The 22,495-nt window shown below is 57.0% G+C and overlaps 1 protein-coding gene across 18 annotated transcripts in view; it reads right to left on the bottom strand.

Annotated features, from left to right (window-relative positions):
• The window catches only part of MYO18A (myosin XVIIIA), a 100,787-nt gene that overhangs the window by 2,626 nt on the left and 75,666 nt on the right, over positions 1 to 22,495 (bottom strand). For 10 of the 18 annotated variants that reach the window (XM_044939486.2, XM_044939487.2, XM_044939488.2 and 7 more), the window contains 20 exons: positions 21,871 to 22,014; positions 21,408 to 21,497; positions 21,144 to 21,263; positions 20,835 to 20,946; positions 20,159 to 20,286; positions 19,710 to 19,864; positions 17,852 to 17,975; positions 17,564 to 17,764; positions 16,902 to 17,012; positions 16,016 to 16,120; positions 15,593 to 15,739; positions 15,117 to 15,230; positions 13,363 to 13,479; positions 13,110 to 13,193; positions 12,557 to 12,694; positions 10,360 to 10,545; positions 9,836 to 9,975; positions 9,015 to 9,059; positions 5,777 to 5,899; positions 3,007 to 4,301 (listed from right to left, as the gene is read on the bottom strand). In XM_044939486.2, the coding sequence (XP_044795421.2) occupies positions 3,011 to 4,301; positions 5,777 to 5,899; positions 9,015 to 9,059; positions 9,836 to 9,975; positions 10,360 to 10,545; positions 12,557 to 12,694; positions 13,110 to 13,193; positions 13,363 to 13,479; positions 15,117 to 15,230; positions 15,593 to 15,739; positions 16,016 to 16,120; positions 16,902 to 17,012; positions 17,564 to 17,764; positions 17,852 to 17,975; positions 19,710 to 19,864; positions 20,159 to 20,286; positions 20,835 to 20,946; positions 21,144 to 21,263; positions 21,408 to 21,497; positions 21,871 to 22,014 (3,675 nt within the window). In that variant the 3' untranslated portion in view covers positions 3,007 to 3,010. The remainder of the gene's footprint in view (positions 1 to 3,006; positions 4,302 to 5,776; positions 5,900 to 9,014; positions 9,060 to 9,835; positions 9,976 to 10,359; positions 10,546 to 12,556; positions 12,695 to 13,109; positions 13,194 to 13,362; positions 13,480 to 15,116; positions 15,231 to 15,592; positions 15,740 to 16,015; positions 16,121 to 16,901; positions 17,013 to 17,563; positions 17,765 to 17,851; positions 17,976 to 19,709; positions 19,865 to 20,158; positions 20,287 to 20,834; positions 20,947 to 21,143; positions 21,264 to 21,407; positions 21,498 to 21,870; positions 22,015 to 22,495) is intronic. The other 8 variants (XM_044939492.2, XM_044939493.2, XM_025280977.3 and 5 more) reach the window with 3 other exon arrangements.

Genomic DNA, 22,495 nt, shown 5'->3' with positions numbered 1-22,495 from the left:
CAAAATGGTTCAGGAATGGGGCAGCCTGGTTAATAGTTATCGTATGTCTCATGAATGAATTACCATTTTTAAAGGAATCAGAATAGCACAAAACACATTTAATACAAACTAGACTGAACATAAATGAGTCTTACTTGGATGGGCCACAGGCACTTAAGGACTCTGGGGTGTCTCAGGGACAAAATTATAAAGCTCAACGAGGACTGTGCAACATAGGAAAAATTGGGGTCGTTTTAGCTTTTGGATTATTTGAATTCTGAATTAGTGGGAGCCTGGTTTTATTTTCTTTCTTTTTTTTTTTTTTTTAGACAGAACTTCTGGGAACCCAAGGCTAAGGTCTGCTGTTGGGCAAAGGAAGGAACTGGCTTTGTGGAAAGACAGTAGGGTTATTTTAAGGGCAAAGGAGGGGGTGAGGTAAATGCCAGGGCTGGAACCCAGATGAAAGTGGGGTGCTCCCTTCCTTCCTCACATGTCTCCTCAGACTGGAGCTGCAGCCCCCACTTCCACATTCCTGTGCCTGCCAGGCAGACACCTGGATGAATGACAGCTGGGTTTCAACACCATTCCATCCAGATGCTGGGCGCAGCGGCAGAGGCAGCCGGGAGGGGTACATGCCAGGCCCCTCTCTCCCCTGCTCCCACCTTGGATGCTCCTTAGCCAGTTTCCTTTGTGGCTTCTGCAGCCACAGCTGTGACCAACAGCAGGTAGCTAGCCCCCTTCCCCAGGGCAGAGTCAGGGCTGCAATTTGAACATTTTAACCAAATGGTTTCAAACGCTTTCCTTCCCACAAGCCAGTGTTTCCTGCTCCATGCTGTCACAAATGATTTGGTGCACAAGCTAATTCCCGCTGGGCGAGCCCAGGGTGGTGGTCCCCTCCCCCACCCTTTGCTGGGATGCTTTCCTGTTCAGAATTCTTGAAGGTCCCCATTGCCAGGTGGAAAGCTAAGCCTCTCAGCCCCTGCCTCAACTCTTCACAGTTTATTTGTCCAAAGCCAGTTCCCCCTGAGTCCAACTAGGTCCTCTCTCCCCTAGTCCTTCTCTTGCCAGCTCTGTATTGGTTGGTTAGCTTCTGGCTTGGTGCCCACTCTCCCCGCAGTGAATCCAACCCTTGTAGAAGGTGGTGGTGTGTAGGGTTTCAGGACTACTCCTGTGTTCCTGGTGGACAAAAAGGACTGTGCTGGTGGCTGAAGGAAGAAACAGGTTGTATGTGTTTTTGTTCTTGCTGGGTCAATGGTGATGACGGACTGAGTCACTGGGGTCTGCAGTCTACCAACTGCTGGGCAGTGTGGGATGTCCTGGCTAGGCCCGTGTCTCCCTCTTCAGGTATTAGTGCAGTGCTCAGAAGGGCCTGGCCCCCTCTGCTTCCCAAACCTCCCCTCACAGCCCATCAGCTGACTTCCTGCCCTGGGGCAGTAGGGCATTTAGCAGGGTGGTTGAGTGGAAAGCTGCGATGGTCACAATATCATGATCCTTGCCTTTTCTCACTGCGGTGCTGACAGCAGCCCCCTAGAACAACTGAGATGCTTCCTGCTCCTCCCAGAGCATCCTGCAACCATCGGGCACATGCAGGAAGCCACAGAGCAGGTCTAAGTCCAAGGGCTTGGTTCTGGAGCAACTCAGGGCCCACAGAATCTGAGTTGGCCATGAACCTGGTCTGGGTTCAGGTTCCACCTCCCCCATGCTGTCTCCCCAAACCCATCCCATCACCATCTCCAAGCAGCTGCAAGTAACATTCACTTTCACAGGCTCCGTTCCTTAAAACGAAACTGGTCCCTTTTGGTAGAAACCAGCCCAAGTCAGTGTGCTTGCTCAGCAGCTCCACTGCATAAGAGGCCCACAAGCATGCAACACGTGTGTGTTAGTTCATGCATCGAGGAAACACTGCCCGTGCCCCAGGGCGGCTATGCTCTAGAGTCATACCTCCTGGGAAGCAGCAAGCTTGCCCTGGGAGGGTACCATGCCAAAAACAGCTTCATATAACCAGGGTGATCCAAATGTCACCACCCACCAGGGAGAGTGGCAACAATGGTATTCCAGTGAGTCAGTCTTTGCCTTTTTTCGGAGGTGGGGGTGTGGGCATAAAGGGTCTAACAGCTTGATCTTCCTTCCCACAGGGAGAAGGCTGGAAGAGGCAGGAGAGCCAGGAGGGGGCTGTCACTCAACAGCTGCTAATTTCTATTCATTAAAACTTTACAAGATGAGCTAAGACGAGGTGACGCCCATGTGTGGGCTTCAGGTGGGAGGGGTGGGGAGAGAGTCAGGCATCTCCAGGTCTGCTGCAGGGTGTGGTGCTGTGGGTGCTGTAAGCCTTGCACTCTGAGCATTGAGATCCATGCCAGAGGGGAAGATGACATTGCAGGGCTGAGGGAGAGCTGAGCAAAAGCCCCCTTAATTGCTGATGGCCACTGATGCATCAACTCACATCCGGGGGTCAGTTCCAGCCCTTTCCCGGGCCCAGCCTTTCAGGGCTATGGGCAAAAGCTCTGCATGTATGCTGCTAGGCCCATACAGTAAATATTACGCTCATGTGGTCTGCCTTGGGTCATACAGAGGAGTGGTTAAAGGTGAGCTGAAGAGACTTCGTTCAGATCCTGGCAACATCACTTTCCAGCTCTGTAACCTTGGCAAACGACTTAACCCGCCTGAACCTCACCTTCTTTTCCTAGAAAATGGGCTCGTGATCGGACCTTTGTTTTGGGGTTAGTGTGAGGATTAAGTGAATAAAATACGGCAAGTATCTTAGGGGGGTGGTCCCTGGCCCAGGGTAAGGGCTTGCTAAGTGGGGGTTGTGACTTGACGTCACCAGCAAGTTCCTCGTTGGGCTCAGAACGACTGACTAGCTCAGCCAGCCTCCGCTCTCTGAGGGAGCCAGGAGGCTCTGCGAGGCCAGGCTTGCTGGAGAGGAACGCAGGAGGGGCCCGAGTGGTGGCGAGTGGGCCGGGAGCACGTTAGTTCACACCGAGTGGCACACGCCATGCTCTGCACTCCGTGCCGGGGGCCACCTACTGCACTAGTCGCTCTCGGGCCTGTACAGGTACCGCATCATCAGGCTGTCCACCTCCTTCTTGCGCTTCTTCTCCTCCTTCCGGGACTGCCGGCGCCCCTGCCCGGCCTCTTCGTCCTCCGCAGCCGGGCCCTTCTTCACGCTCGAGCGGCTGTGGCCCGAGATGGTAGAGCCGCTGGACGAGGAGGAGGAGGAGGTGGAGGAGGAGGAGGAGGACTCCGTTCTCTTCCGTCTCGATTTGGACTTCTTCTTGCTCTTCCGAGAGCGCCCCTTCTTCCGCTGCCTGTGCTCCGAGGAATCTTCGGAGCTGGAGCTGGAGCTGGAGCTACTCCTCCTCTTGCTCCGGCTCTTCCGGCTGCCGCGGGACCGAGACACGTCTGCGGCCGAGGCGGAGCGGCGAATGCTGGTGGCTCGCTCTGGAGGGTCCAGCTGGGCGCTGCGGGTGCTCTGGATGCTCTTCCGGTCATCCTCCTCAGAGTCCGGCTCCAGGCTGCTCCGGTGGAACGGGGTGGGTTTGTAGCTCAGGACCTCGTTGATGGCGGCCTCCAGGTCTGGGTCCAAGTAGGAGCGGCGGCTGACCGGGCGGACGCTGGAGCCCAGAGGCTCCTCCGGGGTGGAGGAGGCGGAGGCGCGAGGCCGGGGTGGCACCGACAGACTGCGGGCCAGAGACGACGGGTGGCTGTACTGCGAGTGCGCCTCGCTCAAGGCCACGCTGGCTCCATCGTCCCAGTCGTCCAGGCAGCTCCGGCCCAGAGACAGGCGGGAATCGGGGCTCTCCCGGCCGAGGAGTGAGGCCCGGCCCAAGGAAGGGCTGAGGGTCACCGATAGGCTGTCGAGCCGGGAGGTGCTGCGGCGGGAACTGGGGGAGCCCGACAGCGAGAAGCTCAAGGAGGAGCGCACCCCTTCCTCGCCGCCGGAGCCGCGCCGGGTGGCTGAGGAGGCCCGGCTGACCGGCGCTGAGACGGCCGAGGCCCGGTCCAAGTCTGAGCCCCAGCGCTTCTCTAGCCGGCTTGTGCGGCCCCCGACGCCGCCAGAGAGGACCGAGCCACCCTCGTCTGGCTCCTCGGACTTTCTGGCCGAGCCCGGCTCCTCCTTGGGGCCCCCGCGGGCCTTCCGAGGGGGCCTCTCTGGGGAGGCCGGCCGCTCGCTCAGAGTGGTGAAGAGCGAATCCTCGTCCCCGGTGCCCCCGATGGAGTCCTTCAGGGTGAGCCGCTTTCGGTAGCTCAGCGAGCTGAGCACTGAGGCCGGCCTCTCCTCCACCCCCTTGCCCTCCTTCCCCGTGGTGCTGAGGGCGGTTCTGGAATGGATAGAGTCGGGGGCAGCAGAGAGAGAATGAGAGAGACAGGCATTAAACCCAGAGAATAAAGACACCGGGGGAGGGAGGAGGAGGAGGAGGAGGAAGGAGGAGAGCTCGCAGCAGCTCTGGCAAAGTGGCGCTGAGCACGTCGGAGGAAATGAAGCAAAATAATTTGCGTCAGTGAAAATAGCTTCACGGAGAATGTCATGTAAATTAGACTATTGTTCTATTTCATCACTTTTCCCCCTCTAAAACGTTTAGTTCAATTTATTTCATTGTCAACTACCTGGAGCCTGGTGCCACGCTGCGGTGAACGGCAGTGGGGCGGGGAAGGCGGCATTTTCTGCAATAACAAAATGTTGTTTGGCCGAATACATTAAACCAATTAGAGGGGGGCCGGCTGGGTGTTTGTGGTGAGGGTCTGGGCTTGGCAAGGGGCCTCAGGGGCATTAGAGAAGGAATTGTGGTTGTGGCTTAGTTGCTAAGTAGTGTCCCCGGACTCTCTGCCACCCCCTGGACTGTAGCCTGCCAGGCTCCTCTGTCCATGGGATTTCCCAGGTAACAATACTGGAGTGGGTTGCCATTTCCTTCTCCAGGGGATCTTCCTGACCCAGGGATCGAACCTGCGTCTCCTGCATTAGAAGGTGGATTCTTTACCACTGAGCCACTTGGGAAGCCCTTGTGGGAAGAGAGGGATTACTCTTTCTACCCAGCACACCAGCTGTCTCTCAGAGGGGGTGGAACAGAGTGTCCTGGGGGATCAGGATGGCTCTGAGTTGGGAGGGGGTAGTCAGCAGAGAAGGGGTGGCAGGAGGGGTAGGAGCAGGGGACCCATGCTGGCCAAGAGGTGAGGGATGGGAATCGGAGTCCCAGATTTCCGGGGTAGCTGCCTGTGCCATCAGAAGACTGCGACTGGCCTGGACAACAGGGGAGCCAGTTTCTGCAGTAGATGGGTGTTAGCAGAAAGCATAGCGGAGGCCAAGTGAAAAGACCAGAGGAAGAAGAGAACAGGCAGAGAATGAAGTGTGTCTGTAGCTGTGATGGGGAGTCAAGGGGAACCGAGGCCTCTTCTGCTACTATTCCTACCAAGACCTCAGAGGTCTAAAGCTGGCCCTGACCAGGGTTGTGGGATCCAGAGTCTCCCTGTGCCCTATTTCAGTCTTGATTTCAAGGACACAAACCATCAGGCAGTTCGAGCAACATTTGTTGAATCAATGAGTAGGGATGAAGTTAAACCTACACCAAACCAAAGCCCTGAGCCTGGTAAAGGAAATATTCCTTAGGCAAAATAATGGTGACGCAGACCCTGAGTTAAGAAGAAACCTGGCCTCCTCTGCATATCCTCTGTGCCTAGGCCCCTCCAGGCAAGAAAGAGATGCAGGTGGCGTGAGGCATACCCTTTGGGATCAAGGCACTGCTCATCCATCCCTAGGGCATGAGGTGGCCTTTGCTCCCAGCGAAGGCCACGTGCTTACCTGGAACTCTTCAAGCTGCCGTCATCAGAAGCCGCCTTGGAAGGCCCTTTGTTTTTAGACAGCCATGACTTGACACCGTCGACCCGGTCCTCCAGCTCCGAGTCCACGTCTGAGTCCCCCTCACTGTGGGATAAGGAGCAGAAAGGTAGGCAAGACTGGGAAGAGGTGATGACCCACGGTCCAGGAGGGAGCACCAAGTGGCAGCAGGTTTGTCTCAGCGGGGGGTGGGATGCAGGGCGGCATGCGCATCAGTGAGTCAGAGAGAACAAGAGAAGTTAGACCAGAGCACACCTTTCACAAGGACCCTGCCCCGCCCAGCAGGCCACACTGTGTGACAGCCACCAAGAAGACCCTGAGGAGCATGGAGGCACCTCCACCCCACTTTCTGGGACAAGCTGCTGTTCAGCCAACCGAGAACAAAAGGGAGACCATCCATTCATCAATTATAGCTAAATGGCTCTTGGTTAAAAAGCGGAGTCAGGGGCCCTTCACCTCCTTCCTGAGGCCTGTTCTGCTGTTCTTGTCTGCCTGTTCCCCCAAATGTGGCTACGGCTACTCCCACTTTCCATGACTTCACTGCAAGAGGAGGGTTGGTGGTGATGGGACGGAGAAGAGAAGGGCTTTATTATGACTTAAGTGAACTTGAACTTGGAGTCTCCTGGGCTGATGGCAATGCCAACCTGGGCACTACAGACTGTACCCCAGATCCGTCCTGAAGCTCCCCTTGGCCTTTCAGAAACAGAGAAAGGACAGGGCAGGGCAGCAGCATTTTCCAAGGGGCTGGTCACAGCTCCAAGATCCAAGCTGCACCAGGAGATTGGGGTGGGGGGCGCCCAGAAGTCCCCGGCAAAGGCTCTGTCTCTCCTAGCTCCTCTTCCTCCCTCAGGTAGCCTGTGGCTCTTGCTCCCCAAAGGCTTTTACTGGCCAAGCTGACCTGAGCCCTCTCGATAGCCCACAGGAGTCAAATTCTGATGCTGAAATCATGGAGATTTCTTCACAAAGCAGCAAGGGCTTGGAGACAGCTTCTGAGTGAGAATGCTTCTAGGATTCTGCAAAATGTCTGCTCACCATGTTCCCTGCTATGGATACGCTAGGATTTCTCCTTGATATAAATTTCCTTTCATCTGTGTCAACAGGAGCAGCCCCGTTCCTGAATTATGTTCTTGCATAGTCACACAGGCATGTACACACACACACACACGCACGCACACACACACAGAGAAGAAACCACACCACCAGACACTGTTCTGGGGACTGTGAGACAGCAGGACTCGTGGGGAGGGGAATAAAGAATTTTATGGGCTTCCGTCAAATACAGAATTATAACAAAGACGAGGCTGGCTGATGCCCCGGGTAAACAGGAGTTTAGTAGACAACCCCGAAACCGTTAATGCAAGCCCTGTGCCCGTCTGAGCCCGGCAGATTTACTGTGGTGCACGGGCCCCATGGAACGCCAATACCTCCTGATTTATACACCCGTGCAAAAAACCTCCTTCTCCAGCTTCAGAGCCTGTAATTTATCACCGCCGTTCATAACCATATTGATTGCCTTTAGAAAGGAGGTGCTGTATGCATCGCAAAATCTATGTCTACATGTTAAAAGCGTTTCTGTATAAATCTCCCTTAATACTGTGCTGTTTACTGCTTTCATTAAGGTTATGGCAATAACAACTGTATCTCTAAGTAAATCGAAACATTATTTTTCGCCCGCCTTAGCACGCGGGCTCAATAACTTGGAGCTCGGGCTCAGGGCTGCTGAGGGAAAAGACCCACACCACCCCTACACCACCCCTCTACCATCAGCAGGAACCGGGCTAGGACTGCAGACCCCCGTGTGCCTGCATGACTGCACACTGGTGTGTGTACACGCGCATGTGTGCAGGAGTTTAGAATGTTAACTGAAATGCGCATTTTATCAGGCCTCGAAGCTCCAACAGCCCAAGGATGGCAGGGCTGGAACACACAGGGGACACACAGTTACGGGCCCAGAATACGAATTTGCCTCCTTTCATTCAGAGCAGCGCATGAGTTGAGAAGCTGGCCTGCCTGCCCTTGCCTTCTCTTCAGTTTCAAGCCTATAGAGGATGTTTGGCTTCTTTTCCTTAAATAATCAGGCCCGTAAACAAACTCCAGGGCCAGGCCAGCTCAGGGGGCAGTTGAAATTTTAAATGGTCAGAATTAAACCTCGCGTCAAATACAATTTATGTCCAGGCTCATGTGCTATTAGTTAACTGGGAGCCGAATCGCGGGGGAACAAACAAACGGAGACAGAACGGCGGGGGATATTAATTGTGTGTGACAACCGGGCTCCAGCGGCCCTCTATCACTGTTACACACTATTACATTTATCATTAGCTCTCACGGAGTCCTTTGCGCTGCCGCCAGCCCATCCTGGCCAGAGGAGGAGGCCTGCCAGCAAGAGAGAGGGGAGGGGCGGAAACCGAAGGCCGCCCTGGAATAACAACCTCTAAAGACCAGCCCTGTTGAATCTGATGGAGGATCACTTCGATCTAATCCTCCTGAAGGCGCAAGCATCTGCACCTGCTGTTCGGCTCCCACCCAGAAAGAAGGAAACGGAAAGGGGTTGGGGCTACTGGGCTCCCCCCACCTGATTGACAGCTCCGGCACCAATGCCTGGGGCCTCCTGCCCCGAGGAACCCGAGGAGCCCACGGCGGGTACAGTAAACACAGCTGGCTGTGTTCCCTCCCCCTGCCACACAGAGCCTGCCACGCCATCATCCACGGTTGCTTGCTTTCTCCCAACAAGTAACTGTTAGATGCCTCTCTCCTTCTACCCCGTCTGCCAAAAGTAGGGGGGCGGACCTTTCAAAATGAAACACACCCACTTATTTCAGGCACGTCAGGCTCCAAAGGAGCCCACGGATGGGGAGAAATCCAACCCAGATCTTCCCCTCAAAGAGGAAGAGGCCGGAAAGTGGCTACCCTTGGTAGCCACTTTCTGATGGAGCCCCCATCCTGCTGACCAAGGATGTGGGGGCCAGAAGCCTCCCAGGTGGAGCACCCTCATGGCCTGCCCTCTGCGTCCAATGCAGGCCCTGGCCTGCTGCCCTGCCTCCCCAGGACAGAGTCAGCCCGGTTAGAGTGAGAGACTAGCTGGAGGAGGAGTGGAGTTCACTGTGTGTCCACATGCGACATGCAGCACAGCGGGAGCCCGGGGTTAGGGGCGGTTAGAAACCACGCGAGGAGAGGCAGAGAGCGCGTGCGCTCCAGTCCTCACGGTTTATTCTTTCTTTTCTGATACTTTGTCACCATGTCCTGCAAACTGGAAACAGAAAGAAAAGCGTGGGCAAGGGGCCAAAAGAACACAGAAAAGTCAACGGGCAAACCAGGGTGGACCCTTCAGCCGAGGACCCCCTCCTTCGGCAAGACAAGGCTCTGGCTGGCTAAGACCAGGAGGTAGGACAGTGCTGTGCTCAGAGGGAGGTTGCCTAGGGTACCATTTCCCTGCCCCAAAGGAGCAGGCTTCCTGGACAGCCCAGGAGCAGGATGGAGTCCCAGCCTTCACACGGGATGGGGGCAAATCCCGGGGCAGGGGGGTCTGCCCAGGGCAGACTTAGGAGCTTCTCCAGGGCCTGACTCACCCCTACCGCTGGTCTGCCTGCCTCGTGACTGCCTCCTCAGCCTAAGACCACAAATCTCCTAAACCTTTCCCCGGGTGGGTTTTATGAGAGAAAATCTCTGGTACTGTAACAAGGCACCACAGCCCTTAAATCTCTGCTCTCCCCAGAGTGGGGCAGGCGCCATCAGAAATGCAGCTAAACGGGGGAATAACTCATCTTGAACAGGCAGAGCTGGAGAGCCAGGTCCTGGGAGGCCCAGGGAGGGGAATGGGGAGGATGTGGGGAGGGCTTCTCATGTGGGCACCACCTGTCCAGCCCTCAGCCGCTGTCGGATGGGGGTCCGTGCTGGGGTCTGGCAGTGAGGGGAGGGTGGGCAGGCAACTCAGTGGCGGGGAGACCCAGGTTGCAGCTGTTCTACCTGGTCTGGAGGTGGCCAAGAGGGCCTCCGAGCTGGCCACAGTTGCCAGAGGCCCCTCACCTGTTGATGAGGTCCTCGTTCTCGTCGCTCTCCATCTCGTCCTCAATGGCGGCCTGCAGGTCCCCGATGCGCTTGAACGCTAGTTTCAGATCAGCCTGCAGGCTCTGGTTAGCAGCTTCCAGACTCTCCAGATCCATCTCCTAGAAGGGAGAGGGGGCAGTCCAGTCCATAGGAGGGCTAGCGTCTCATCCAGCTGCCCCAGAAAAGGCTGGCTTCACATCTTTCCGGGCCAGCAGCAGCTCTGCGGGTGCTGCAGAGAACCTGCAGAACTTTCTCTGCCCTGGTGTGGCTGGGCTGTGGGGGCCGGGCCTCACCTGAGGCAGAGCTGGTGCCATCCTCCTTAGCCCCTGGCCTGCCCTCAGGCTTGGTGGACTATCTGTCCTCTTGGCACATTCTCATCCCTCCAATTCTCTAAACCATGGTTTTTTTGCAGCCCACCTCCACAAGCCCAGGGTGGGGAGGTGTGTGTTTAGCAGCCTCTCAGAGGGCTGCTGGCCTGCAGCCTCATGGGTGGGGGGCATTACCAGTTCATGCTTCTTGCGGCTCGCCTCGGCCTCCTTCCTGGCGAGCTCGCCCATCTCCTCCTTGGTGTCCCGGAGCTGCCGCTGCAGCCTCTTGTTTTGCTCCTTCTCCCGGTTCTCAGCCGCCGCGCGCTGATCCCGTTCCTCAGTCAGCTTCTCCATGTTGTCCTTGAGCCGGCTGGCCAGGCTCTGGACAGGGTGGTGGGAAGAGAGATCCATCAGCGGGGCAGAGAGTGGGGTGTGGCAGAGCTCCGGACTCAGGTGGGCAAGCACTAAAGCCCCGGGGGGGTGGCTCCCTTTGCCATTCTATAAAAGGGGGAGAATGACACCTATTCCCCAGGGGTCTTTTAAGGCCGGAATAAGGTAAGCGATGTAATAGCACTCTGGAAGATGAAAGGTGCTACGTCATTATCACCACCATCACCAAGGTCAGAAGAGGGCTCTGTCTCGAGTCCATACTGACGCCATGTGCAGGGCCTCCACAGGCAGCAGGGCTTCCCCCAGAGACCCTAAACACAGAAGCTCTAAAAGCGAGAGCCTGTGCTCAGAGGCAAATGACTTTACTGAGAATTCTGGATTAGGAGGAGACTAAACAGTCATCATGTGCCAAACACAAAGCCACCCCTCTAAACCTGATGAATCTCTCTTTCCCCAGGAACTTGAACACATTCCCCCTCCCAGGCCACAGGACGCCGAGCAGAAAACAACCTGGAGGTGGGGGCAGTGTGAGGGAAGCACCCTGCCTCTGGTCCTAATCTTAGACTGGCCATGGGGGCTCCGCTCTCGGCCCCCAGCCTCTATGTCTTGAAAATAATAAGAGTGCTAGGCTACATCTCTAAGGGCCATAGGTGTTTAACATTCTGCGCATCTAAACCACAGGACTGCTGTCTGAGTTGAAGGCAAAATGAGAGACAGAGCTGAGGAAAGGGACTGGGACCCTTGAGAAAAGGAGGCAAATGCTGTAGTCTGTTCCACAGCCACCAGCCCACCAGCCTCCTCTGCCCTGTAACAGCTTTGGGGCCTGAGGCAACCTACTTAACCCTTTCTGTGTGTACACTGTGGACCAAAATATTACCAAGGCAGAGCACGGACTATTACTAAGCCTCCCCTAATTCTCTCTAGCTCTCTGGAGAACTATGACCTTGTCTTAGGAGGTTCAGCCACATTTTCTTCCTAGGTCAAGGGTACTAATGCCCTCCGATGCCCACTGCCAGCCCCATGGTCACCTGGTTCCATCCCCATCCTCTTTCCTGCTCCACTGACTCACGGGTAAGGGGGAAAGAGGCAGGGATGCTCAGCACCCACACCATGAACACACTTCTCATGGACGCCAGTCAGCACTCAGATGATGTCTGCATGCTCGAGATGGAGGAAAGGAAATAGGGAGAGAGGGGTGTAAACCCAGAGAGATCATTTTGCCGGCCTCTTTCTTCCTACCTGCTCTGTTGGAAAGAAAGGCGCTGGAGCATGTGGGCTTCGGGAGAGTGGAACCGAAAGGATTAAATGTGGAGGATGGAGATTATAGTTAGGAGGGATGGAAAGAGAAGACGGGGGTGAACAGAAAAAGGAGAAGGGTTAGAGGGAAGAGAATGAAAAGTAGAGGGAGAGGACAAAGGGGATGGGGAGAAAGGAAGAAATAGCTCAGCGAAGTAAGGAAGGGAATGAGATTGGGGAGAAAACAGACTCAGAGGGAGAGGGAAAAAATGGGGCAAAAATGGAGGAAAATGAAGAGGGAAGGAGAAAAGCAAGAGACAGCAGGCATGGGGAAAATTGACGGAAAAGGGGAATAAGAAAGGGAAAGAGAAAGAACAAGCGGTGAGATGAGAGGACAGACTCCAGCCCTTGAAGAAGTGGCGCCATCCGCTGCATATTTATGACCCTGCCGGACGGCAGAGAGGGGACCGACGGGGGGAGCGCACGGTGGAGGAAAATATGAAGACGAAAAGCTAAGCTGCTGTGGTCCCTTGGCAGAAAGCACGCACGGAAACAGAATGTAAAGCAGGCAGGCTCCGCGGTGCCCAGAGAGCAGGCCGGGTGGGCGGGGGAGAAGGCATCCGCCCCGTCAGCTGGCCTGGCAGCTTGGCAGAGGCCTCGGGGGAGCGGCCTCAGGCCTGCCTGGCCCTGCTGAGCATGCGTGGCTCCAGCCGGAGCCAATCGGCCCTTCCCCACTGCAGAAGGGATGGGGGAAGTGTGTGCCCACCTCCAGCCGCTTTACTTGGGTCCTTTCAAACTCCAGGCGTGTCTCCAGCTCCCGGATCTTAGCTTCCTGCCTGCTCACCAGGGACTTGTCCACCATGGACTGCTCCAGGAACTCCACTTGGCTCTGAAGGGCTTGTAGCTGGGGGATGGGGGCAGGAAAGGAAGAAAGAACTGAGCCTGGAAAGGGAAGAGGGGCAGGTTCTGTACCCCCTTCCCTGCAAGATCACCATGGGGACCAGAAGGCTGGACAGGGAGCTGGAAGGATGGGTCCCTGAGACAGGGGCACCCCCCACCTGACCCTGTGCTGACAAAGATTTTGCCCTTTGGAGAGAAAGGAGAGAACTAAGGACCAGAGAGGGAATAGAAATGCAAAATGAGGCAGTTGAAGCCAAAAAGTCTGCTCTGGTGACGTGGCTCCAAGCCTAGGCCTTTGCACTCACTGACACTGACTGATGGCAGAGAGAAGCGCGTGTGAACCTGTGAGCTTGGGAGCTGGTCCCCACGAACAGGGACCCTGGCACCCTCTCTTTACCAAGGGAAATCCTGGTCCCCACCTTCTCCTGCAGCTCTTGCTTCTCTTTGTTGGCTTCTTCCAGCTGAGCCTGGAGATCATTCATCTGAGCCAGGTCCCGGGAGGCCTGGGAAAGGAGAGAGTACCGAAGCAGGACTTCCCATGAGCACCAAATTCCAGCCCACTCTGCTCCACTTGGAGGGCCAGGGCACACAGGCACCGTGACAGGGACCTACGAGGAGGACCAGGGGACGGTGCCCGTGCAGGGTGTGGCGGGGCACTCCCGGGCAGGGTACCTGAGCCACGGCCGCCTTGTGCTTCTTCATCAGCTCGTTCATGTCCTCCTGATCCTCCTCCAGCCGGTTCTGGATCTCATTTTTCTCACGCTGAAGGCGGCTCAGCTGCTCCTCCAGCTGGACAGAGCAAAGACAGACCGAGAGCATCAGGCCTGGCGTTACTAATGGCTCTGGGTGGGAAGACTGAACCTCCCTTGGCCACCACCCGTGGGAGGAGCTAATGATGGGGCCAGGCCGACCCGCTGGGGGGGGGTGCCAGGACCAGTGATGCTTAGGGAGCTGCCTGTCCTGCCCTGCTCTGGGCCTGGGAGCTGAGTGGAAGGACTGTCTTTGCAGCTTAGGCAGCGTGTGTGTGTGCGTGCGTGCGCGCGCGCGCGCATGTGTGTGTGTGTGTGTGTGCCTGCGTGTGTGCTAAGTCACTTCAGTCATGTCCAACTCTTTGCAAGTCTATGGACTATAGTCCACCAGGCTCCTCTGTCCAAGGGATTCTCCAGGCAAGAATACTGGAGCAGGTTGCCATGCCCTCCTCCAGGGGATCTTCCCAACCTAGGGATGGAACCCATGTCTCTCATATCTCCAGGATTAGCAGGCAGGTTCTTTACAAATAGCGCCACCTGGGAAGCCCAGCTCAGGCAGACCCTGGGCTAAATGACAGCTGCTTCCCCACAGCTCTTTGGAGGCTAATGAGAAGGCAGAAAAGGTCCACCCAGAACCAAACGACCCATCGTCCAGCACTAGCAGCTAGGCCTTAACCTCTGCCCTCTCCAGGCCCCAGGGAAGGATCCCTCAAATCTGTGAAGCTCTCCTGGCCTGCACTGGTGTTCTCCCTGGGACTGCCTGCTTCCTGACCATCCAGTCCCCATGGCCAGTCCACTCCTGTAGGGAGGAGAAGAGACAGCCAACAGCAGCTTCAGGAAATGAATGAATCTATTAGCCAGTAATTCCAAACCAAAATGACTACGTTGGCTCCTTCTCTGCCCCCATCCATCTTGTTACCGGGCTGCGGGGAGCTGGGGATGCCTCCGCCAAGAAATTTATTAACTTGGATTTAAATAAAATGGTAATTTTATAACAGCCTTTTTTAACACAATTAAGGAATTTGAATTACTCACCTGAAAACTGCTGAGGAGCACAAATGTCACAGGGATAAATCAAGCCCAGGAGACTGGCATCTCTCTGCAGCTGGGGGACTAGCTGGGGGGCCAGGGAGCTCAGAGCCAAGCCCAGCCTCCTCCCCTGCCCCGTTCCCTGCCCGAGGAGGTATACCAGCGGCCACATCCCAGTAATGAGCTCTCGGCCGATGGATGGGCCGTGGGAGAGGTGGGGAATTAAAAGGGAGGCATTAAATAAGCGCTCTAATTAGCTGCTGCTTGGGCTTGTCAATGGGGCTGGCTGGGGGCAGGGGAGGGAAACAGAGTCATCCCATCCTCTTATCGGTGCTTCTGCTAATCTCTAGGTACCTGTTTACATCCCTCAGCCACATTAGCTGCTTTATTTATGGTGTTGGGGCCTGTGGCCAAACTCCCACATGCAGGTGGTTAAACAGGGAGATGGGCCCTCGCTGGCTTCCTCCTCCGTCTCGCCGCCCCCTCCCAGGCCTCTAAGTGGGGAGAGGCAGAGGAGTGGAGGCCTACTCTCCCTGCAGAAAGTCCTGGGCTGGAGAAGGAGCCTTGTTTGGAGTAAAAGGAGCCACTTGCATGGCTCCATCGTCCCTCAGCCGCCCGAGTCCGGCTCTGCACACCGTGCGTCCTTACCGCTGTCTTGGCCTTGACGATGTCATCGATCTGCAAGTGCAGGTCTTCGATCTCCACCTCCATCGCTTTCCGAGCTTTCACGGCCGCTGCACACGTGAACTCTGACTCCTCCAACTGAACACAGCCAACCCCACCCCCGCCCCAGGGAGGGACATCAGCCACTCCCCAGGGACGGGAGGGCTGTGCAGGGGGGTCCCCGGGGAAAGGGAACCCGGCGCTCTCCTCCTCCTCCTCTGTTCACTTCAGACCCCAGGGCTGTGATGCGTTATGAGTGCATTGACTTCCCGCCCACGCCAGGGTGGCAGGTGTGGGGCCACCCGCAGCACTCTGGGCTTGACTGTCATGCCTACAGCACACGCTGACCCTCAGGAGTCCAGCTTCTCCCCGCTTCCCTGTCACCGTCCTTCCCAAGGATTCAAGAACCACTGGCAGGGGCAAGAGGGAGAGGGAATTGATGACGTCCTGTCTGCAGATACCTGGTTCTTCAGCTGGGCGATCTCCCTCTTGCTGGGTGCGTTGTTCTTCAGGTGATCCAGCATGATCTGGGCATCTGCCAGCAGGGCCTTGGTGCGCTTCAGGTCTTTCCGGAGCCGCTTCTCTGACTCAAAGTCCCGCTGGTTCACCTGGGTGGACGCCAGGAGCTGGGGCTCTGGGCTCCGCCACAGGGCCTCCGCTTGTCTTCCCCGAGCCCTCTCCTCGCCCTGCCCTCACTCTCAGAGATGCCTTAATGAGCAACGATAGTGGCAGGGCTGGGATCACACCAGCCGAGGTGAGAAGGCCCGGTGTGCCCTGGGTGGTGATCACCCTCCTGCAGGTGATCACCCTCCTGGCAGGGCCCTACAGAGCCAGGGCCCTCCTGCTCCCGGCTCTCCCCGCCGCAGCCAGTGGTCTCTGCTCACCTGGTCACTGAGTGTGGCCAGCTTGCCCTCCAGCTCCCGCTTCTCCCGCAGCACCTTCTGCTTGTCCTCGTACTCTTCCTCAAGCTGTACTTCCATTTGCTTTAACTGCAAACAGGGGCCCATGGGTCCCTTCAGAGTCAGGTGCCAGCCAGCCCCTTCCCTGCTGGACCCCCCTGCGCCCCTGGGAGAATAGTGGGGCAGGGGCTGAGGATGGATGACCTGGATGGGCAGACCCTGAACTCAAAGTTCCCAGGGTTTCAGAGCAGCCTTGGAGGAAGGGGAGGGACGGCAGGCCACGAGCAGCGGCGCAGGCCCAGGTGGGAGCTCTTGTTCCAGAGCCTTTGTGCTTGCAGCTTGGCACAGAAAGCAGGGGGGTGTTAGCTCCCCAAGGGCCTGGGCCTCTCTAGGGACCCTCAGAGCAGCACACATCCTGGCCAACGCCAGGATCTCAAGCAGAGCTTCCCAGTCCTGAATAGCAGTGGAATATAGTGAAGGACGGGGAAGACTGGCGTGCTGCAGTCCATGGGGTCGCAGAGAGTCAGACACAACTGAGTGACTGAATGACAACAGAGGTAAAGAAAACAGAAAAGCCCTTACTTTAGATTTGCTTTTTAAATGAAATATAGTTAATCTGCAATGTTGTGCCAATCTCTGCTGTACGGCAAAGTGATTTCGTTATGTACATAGAGACATTCTTTTTTAAAAAGTGTTCTTCTCCATTATGCTTTATCACAGGATAATGAATATAGCTCCCTGTGCTATAGGGTAAGACCTTAGTGTTTATCCATCCTATATATAATACTTTACATCTGGAAAAGTTCTTACTGCAAAGCAGTGATGGGGGAACCAGTGTTTCTACTGGATGGGTCAGAGCCAACTGGTTTACCTTCTTCTGACATGACTGCCGGGCCTCCTCCACCTCCTCATCCCGATTCTCCATCTCCTTGGAATGGGTCTGCCTCATCCGCTCCATCTCCATCTCAAGTCGCAGCTTGGCCTGCAGGTGGATGGGAGTAAGGGCTGGGTTTCTTCTCCGGCAGCATCCCGACCCCTCCCCACCGCATCCCGATCGGCCACTCTCCCCGGGCTTGGGAGCAGGGAACGTCTCTGCCAGCAGTTCCCTGTGCTCCCACCTTGCTCTGGTGACAGCTGGCTTCTCCAGAGAAACTGAACTCCTTTACTAGAGGCCTGGCACAGGCCCAGGGAAGGCTGCTGGGCGCAGGGGCAATCCTGCCGCTTTTCCACTTGGCCTTGGGGCTCTAGCTGCCTGAACTGACACGGTGGCTCAGTGGCAGGCTGGACGGGCTCACGGCCTTCCAGCTACCCTGCCTCCTGAGCCCCTCACCAGTGGAGCTCAATTAAGATCTGTTCTCATGGAAAGTGCTGTGAAAAAGCTTAATTATTTTCACACTGTGGCTGGCACAGATCAGGTGCCCCCTCAGTACTTTGTGAACAAGAGAAGGGATGACCGATTGGATTTAGGATCTTGTCCTCCTCTGCCCCACATGGAGAGGACAGTGCTGCCTCCCTTGGCCCAGCCCTCAGCACCTGCTCCAGCATCTGGATGGTCCCCGCCTGCTCGTCCAGCTCCTCCTCCTGATCCTTGACCTTGGCCTCCAGGTCTCGGAGCTGTTTCTTGACCTTGGCCAGAGAGGCTTCATCCTTGGACTCTTGGGAAGAAATGTCCTGGAGCTCGGCCTCCAGTGACACAACCTTCTGGGTGAACCCCGCGATGTCCATGTCTTTTTCCTGGGGGGAAAGAGAAGATGAGGCTGGTCCTGGGCGAGCCCGAGCCTGGGGCGGGGGGAGGTACGGATGGCAGGCAGATCCACGCACCTCCATCTGCTGCTTCAGGCTGAAGGCCTCGGCGAGGAGCATGTCCTTCTCCCGCTGTAGTTTCTCCCGCTGCAGCTTCTCTCGCTGGGCCTCCTCGTGTGCCTGTGAGAGCTCGCTGTCGAACCTGCCAGGGACCGTGGCCATGGCGGCTCCATCAGATGAAGGAAGAGTCAGGGCCCCCAGCACCCGGAGGCTGCCAGGAAGTGGTGCCACAGACCCAGACAGGGTGCAAGACGGGAGGACTCATGCAGCCTGAGCTTGGGGCCAGTGCAGAGGGGTTACAGGTCAGGCCACCAGGGCCCTGCTGAGCAACCTGGTCTGGGCTTGAGGGGTGGAGGAGCATTTTATCAAGGGGGCCTAAGAGGGACCCACAGACTGCTTTCAGGGAAGAAGTGGACAGACTCTCCTCTGGCGTTAAGTCTCAGCCTTTTCTCTTTCAACAGATCAAAGGATAGGAAGAGGGACCAGGGTGAAGGCAGAAGGGGTGTCAGAGGGGGTGGAAATGAACATCCTGCCTCATCTCACTCACTTTCTACAGCTCTAGATGGGCCACCTCTGGGCCCCAGCTTCTACCCAGGCCTACCTGTCCCAGCAGCACCCCATCACCCCAGGACACCCCACCCCGGGCTGGAGACCCCATCCCCCTGTGCTCAGTTGACAGCATGCTTCAAGGGGGAACACAGGCCACGGGCAGGGTAGGGGGCTCCTCCTTTGTTCCTCCACTTCCCAGCCTTCCATCTCCTGCCCAGTGACTCCAAACAAGGAGCAAATTGCTGAAATTCCTCTTAACACCTTCCTGGAATAGCTAATCGGGTTCCTGTCCCTGTTGAAAACCGACAAGCTCACTCTCATCCCAACCCCATGTTAAGGAAAAAAAAAAAGTAAGAAAACTCCAGGCCCGCTGAAACTTAATAAGTTACCCAGTGGGGAGTGCAGCAAGATAGTAACTAGGTCGAGCTGGCACTGTCATGGGGTGCTCCGAGGGGGGCCCCTAAGGGTGCCTGCCTCTAGGTAAAAGGGAGGGTGGGGGTACAGATAAGAACCAGGGGAGCAGAGAGTCAGAGCGCTGGGAGAGAAAACTATAAGGCTTTCCTAGTGCCCCTCACTTGGCAATGAGCCCAGGAGGCCGAGGGTAACCCCGGGTCACTGGAGGGACCCAGCCCTGCGCTCCTCACCCCCAGGGCCATGGGGCTGTCCCTTCACAAAAGCAACCGGTGCCTCTTCTGAGAACCCGTCCTCTGCAGAGGGGAACTGGGTGCCCACCCCATTCCCTGGAATGTCCTGCTGTTCCCAGAATGTGGGGGTTCCTCCCTGTTCCTAATAAAGGTGTCCCATTCCCATCCTGGCCTGGGAAATTAATTTAGATTGGCTTTTCTCCTGCAAGGGCTGTCCCCACTACCCTGCCACTTCGGGGCATTATCACAATGAGATGGAAGTGGCAGGTAGTTTAATGACATTAGCCAGGAGTCTGTGTGTAGCTGAGGCAACAGGGGCGGGGGTGGGGGGGCACAGGAATGGGGAGCCGGGTGTTGGGGGGTGCAAGGGGCAGGACCACCGTGGAGTGGTTCCTGCATGGGGCCTGGCTGACGCCCATCCTTCTAGATCCTAGGCAGGGTAACAGCACACACTGGGGTGTGAGGGAGGCAGCATCTGAGAGCAGAGCCCTGAGCAGGCCGTCAGGAACGCTGTGGTCTACATGCACCTTGGAGGTCAGAAGTCAGACCCTGACTCCTATTCCAGGGCGAGGGACCAGGCAGATGAGAGGGCCAAGTTCAGGCCCTCTCGTCTCTCCTCCCTGGAGGGAGGCAGGGAACTGTTCAAAGAGGCCTGCTGCATCCAGGCCAGGGGACCCACCCACCTCCTCTGCTTCTTCTCCAGCTCGTGGTTGCGGACCTGCTGGCCCTCCAGGTGCAGCTTGGTGTCCTGCAGCTCGGCTGTCAGCCGCTGGCACTTCTTCTTGAGCTGCTGCAGTGTCCGCTGGCTCTCATCACTATCTGCCTGCAGGTCCCCGAGCTAGGGGGCGAGATGGGGGTGCAGGGTCAGTGGCCCTCGAGAGGCCTGGAGGTACTGGTGGAGGAGGTGAGGAGAGGGCAGTGGGTGAAGGAGAGGGCGGTCTGGGGACCAAGGATGAAGTCAGGCTCGTCCGGGGAATCTAAGACACTCTGACAGCAGTCTGCCCTTGGGTGTCCCTCACATCCAGCGCCAACCCTTCCCTGTGCTCCCAGGGCCTGCCTGGCTCACTGGCCATTCCCCACGCCAACACGTGGCGCCCAGCCCCTCCCCGCCCCTCCCCGGCACCAGCCTCACCCTTCTCTCCAGCTGCCTCTTGCTCTGCTGCTCCACCTCCAGCTTGTCCTCAAACTCCTGCTGGAGCCGTTTCTTGGTGAAGTCCACCTCCCGCATGGCTCGCTCATACTTCAGACGCCACTCGCCGCCTGTGGGGTGGGGGCAGACAGGGGATGAATGAGATACTGAGAGTCCCCAAGAAGGGGTGGAGGGGGATGAAGGCTTGGGGAGCAGGTGGAGTCAGCCAGAGGGACTCAGAAAGGTCCCTGGATCGGTGACTTCCTTCCAAGGCAGAAGGAGCTACTAGCCGGAAGAAGCCTAGAGAGAGTGATGCGGCCACGTGTGCTGTCTTCTCCCAAGGACCGCCAGACCATGGTCCTCAAACATCGTCATTATCATGGTTGCTGCGGTGGTTTAGTTGCTAAGTCACGTCTGACTCATGCCACCCCATTGACTGTGGCCTGCCAGGCTCCTCTGTCCATGGGATTCTCCAGGCAAGAATATTGGAGTGGGTTGCCATTGTTACCACCTTCCATGATAATCCCCTGCACTCATTGGCACCTCTACTTTCTCATCAGTTTATTTCACGTAGCCTTATAACAGCTCTACAAACAGGAGACGAGGGGTGTGGCTGCCTAGGGGGCGCTTCAGAACTTGCCACTCAGGCCACGGCCAAGTCCTCCAGCCTCTGACCCACCTGTGTCACCATCAGCCACTTCCCCGTTGATCTCAGCCGCCCGGATGAGACGGGCCTCCATCACCTCTATCTCCATCACCTCCATCTTCTTCTTCAGTGCATCGTACTGGGTCTGCAGAGAGGTGCTTATGTGCCGTGCTGCCCCACCCCTCACTCAGTACCGCCCGCGCCCCCGAACCACACAGACTACGGTCACAAGCTTACCAGGGCAGACAGTGTGCTGGGCTGGTGGCAAAGGTGCCACCTGTCTTAGGGGGAGCAGACGGGCACTACCGTGTGTGGCAGTCACTAGCTCGGCCCTGCCCTCACCTGCAGCTCCTTCATCTCCTTCTCAGCCCGGAGCCTCTCCGCGGTCTCTGCGTCCAGCAGCTGGGAGGCGGACTCTCCTGTGTTACGTTCATCCGTCAGCTCCGATGTCAGCTCTGAGATCTGATGGGGGAGGGAGTCACCACCCGTTGAACCGACTGCCTCACTCAGCTGGAACAGTGGTGGGGGGGTGCGGGGGGGGCCTCTTGGGCTGGGCATCCTGCAGAGGGGGGTCGGTCTGTCTGGTGCTGGGAATCACTCACTCACCCGGGTCTCCAGCCGGTCACTGCTGAGCCGCAGCTCATTCCGCTCCTTCTCCACTTTCTCGAGCTTGCTCTTCAGCTGCTGGATCTCCTCCTAGGGCGCAGGAAGGAAGGCCAAGTAAGGCAGAGCCCCTGGGAGACATTGGGGCAGGATCTGCACCCCTGGGGTGAACCAAGCTGGTGAAGCTCAGGCCGCTTCAGACACGAGGGAACTGGAAGCCACTGCCTGCCTGGGGCTCCTTCCTAGACCCTTCCCCATGGGCTGTGGATGCCTGAGGTTTTATCCTAAGAGGATACCCAGGGGCTCAGCCAGCACCCTAGAAGGACGCCTTCTGTTTGCTGGGCATGGTTCAAGGACACAGCTCTGTGGACTGAACAAAGGAGCACTGGGGAGCCCAAGACAAGTTGGCAAAACTCTGGCCCACGTGGATGAAGTTCAGCCCTCCCCTCCCCGGGCTGTTCCGTACGTCTTTGTTCCGGATCTGCTCTTCTGACAGCTGGACCTCGATGAGGGGTCTCACGGTGGTGAAGAGCTTCCACCAGGGCCAGTCCTTCACCCCTTTGTTCTTCTTGATGTTCTTCTGCACGCAGCGAATGGCCAGGTCCTGGATCTAAGTTGGGGTGGGGGTGGCACGCAGCAGGCTGTCAGACCCAAGTCCAGCCAGGATGGTCCCCGCCACCAGCCCCAGCCTCTGGGGCTGCCCCTCTGGCCACTGGACCCACCTCAAGTCAAACACTCCCTGAGCCACTCCTTGCCCCCAGCCTCCCTCCGATCCTCAGAGAGTGGGCGGCAGAGTGCGGCCCCTGGAGCACCGCACTGGGCACTAACCGATCTGCCATCATTAGGAATAATTTCGTCTGCTTTATTTGCTGCCTGATTATTTCCAGCACGCCGGCCTAGATGTGCTATAAAACCTAATCTTGCTGAAACACAAGAGGCGGCGGTGCTGGCTGTTTTATGGACTTGCTAATAAGAAAAGGAGTCGCTGACACAGCTCCTTAATCTTCATGGAGCAGCCTGTGATCCCTAGCCCACCTTTGCCTGGGCCCTGCTCCTCACCACCCAGCCTCGGACCAGGCCACACGGTCTCA

The sequence above is a fragment of the Bubalus bubalis genome, chromosome 3 (genome assembly GCF_019923935.1).
Source record: "Bubalus bubalis isolate 160015118507 breed Murrah chromosome 3, NDDB_SH_1, whole genome shotgun sequence".
Classification (NCBI taxonomy): Eukaryota; Metazoa; Chordata; class Mammalia; order Artiodactyla; family Bovidae; genus Bubalus; species Bubalus bubalis.
This window is presented reverse-complemented; position numbering and strand designations above follow the sequence as displayed.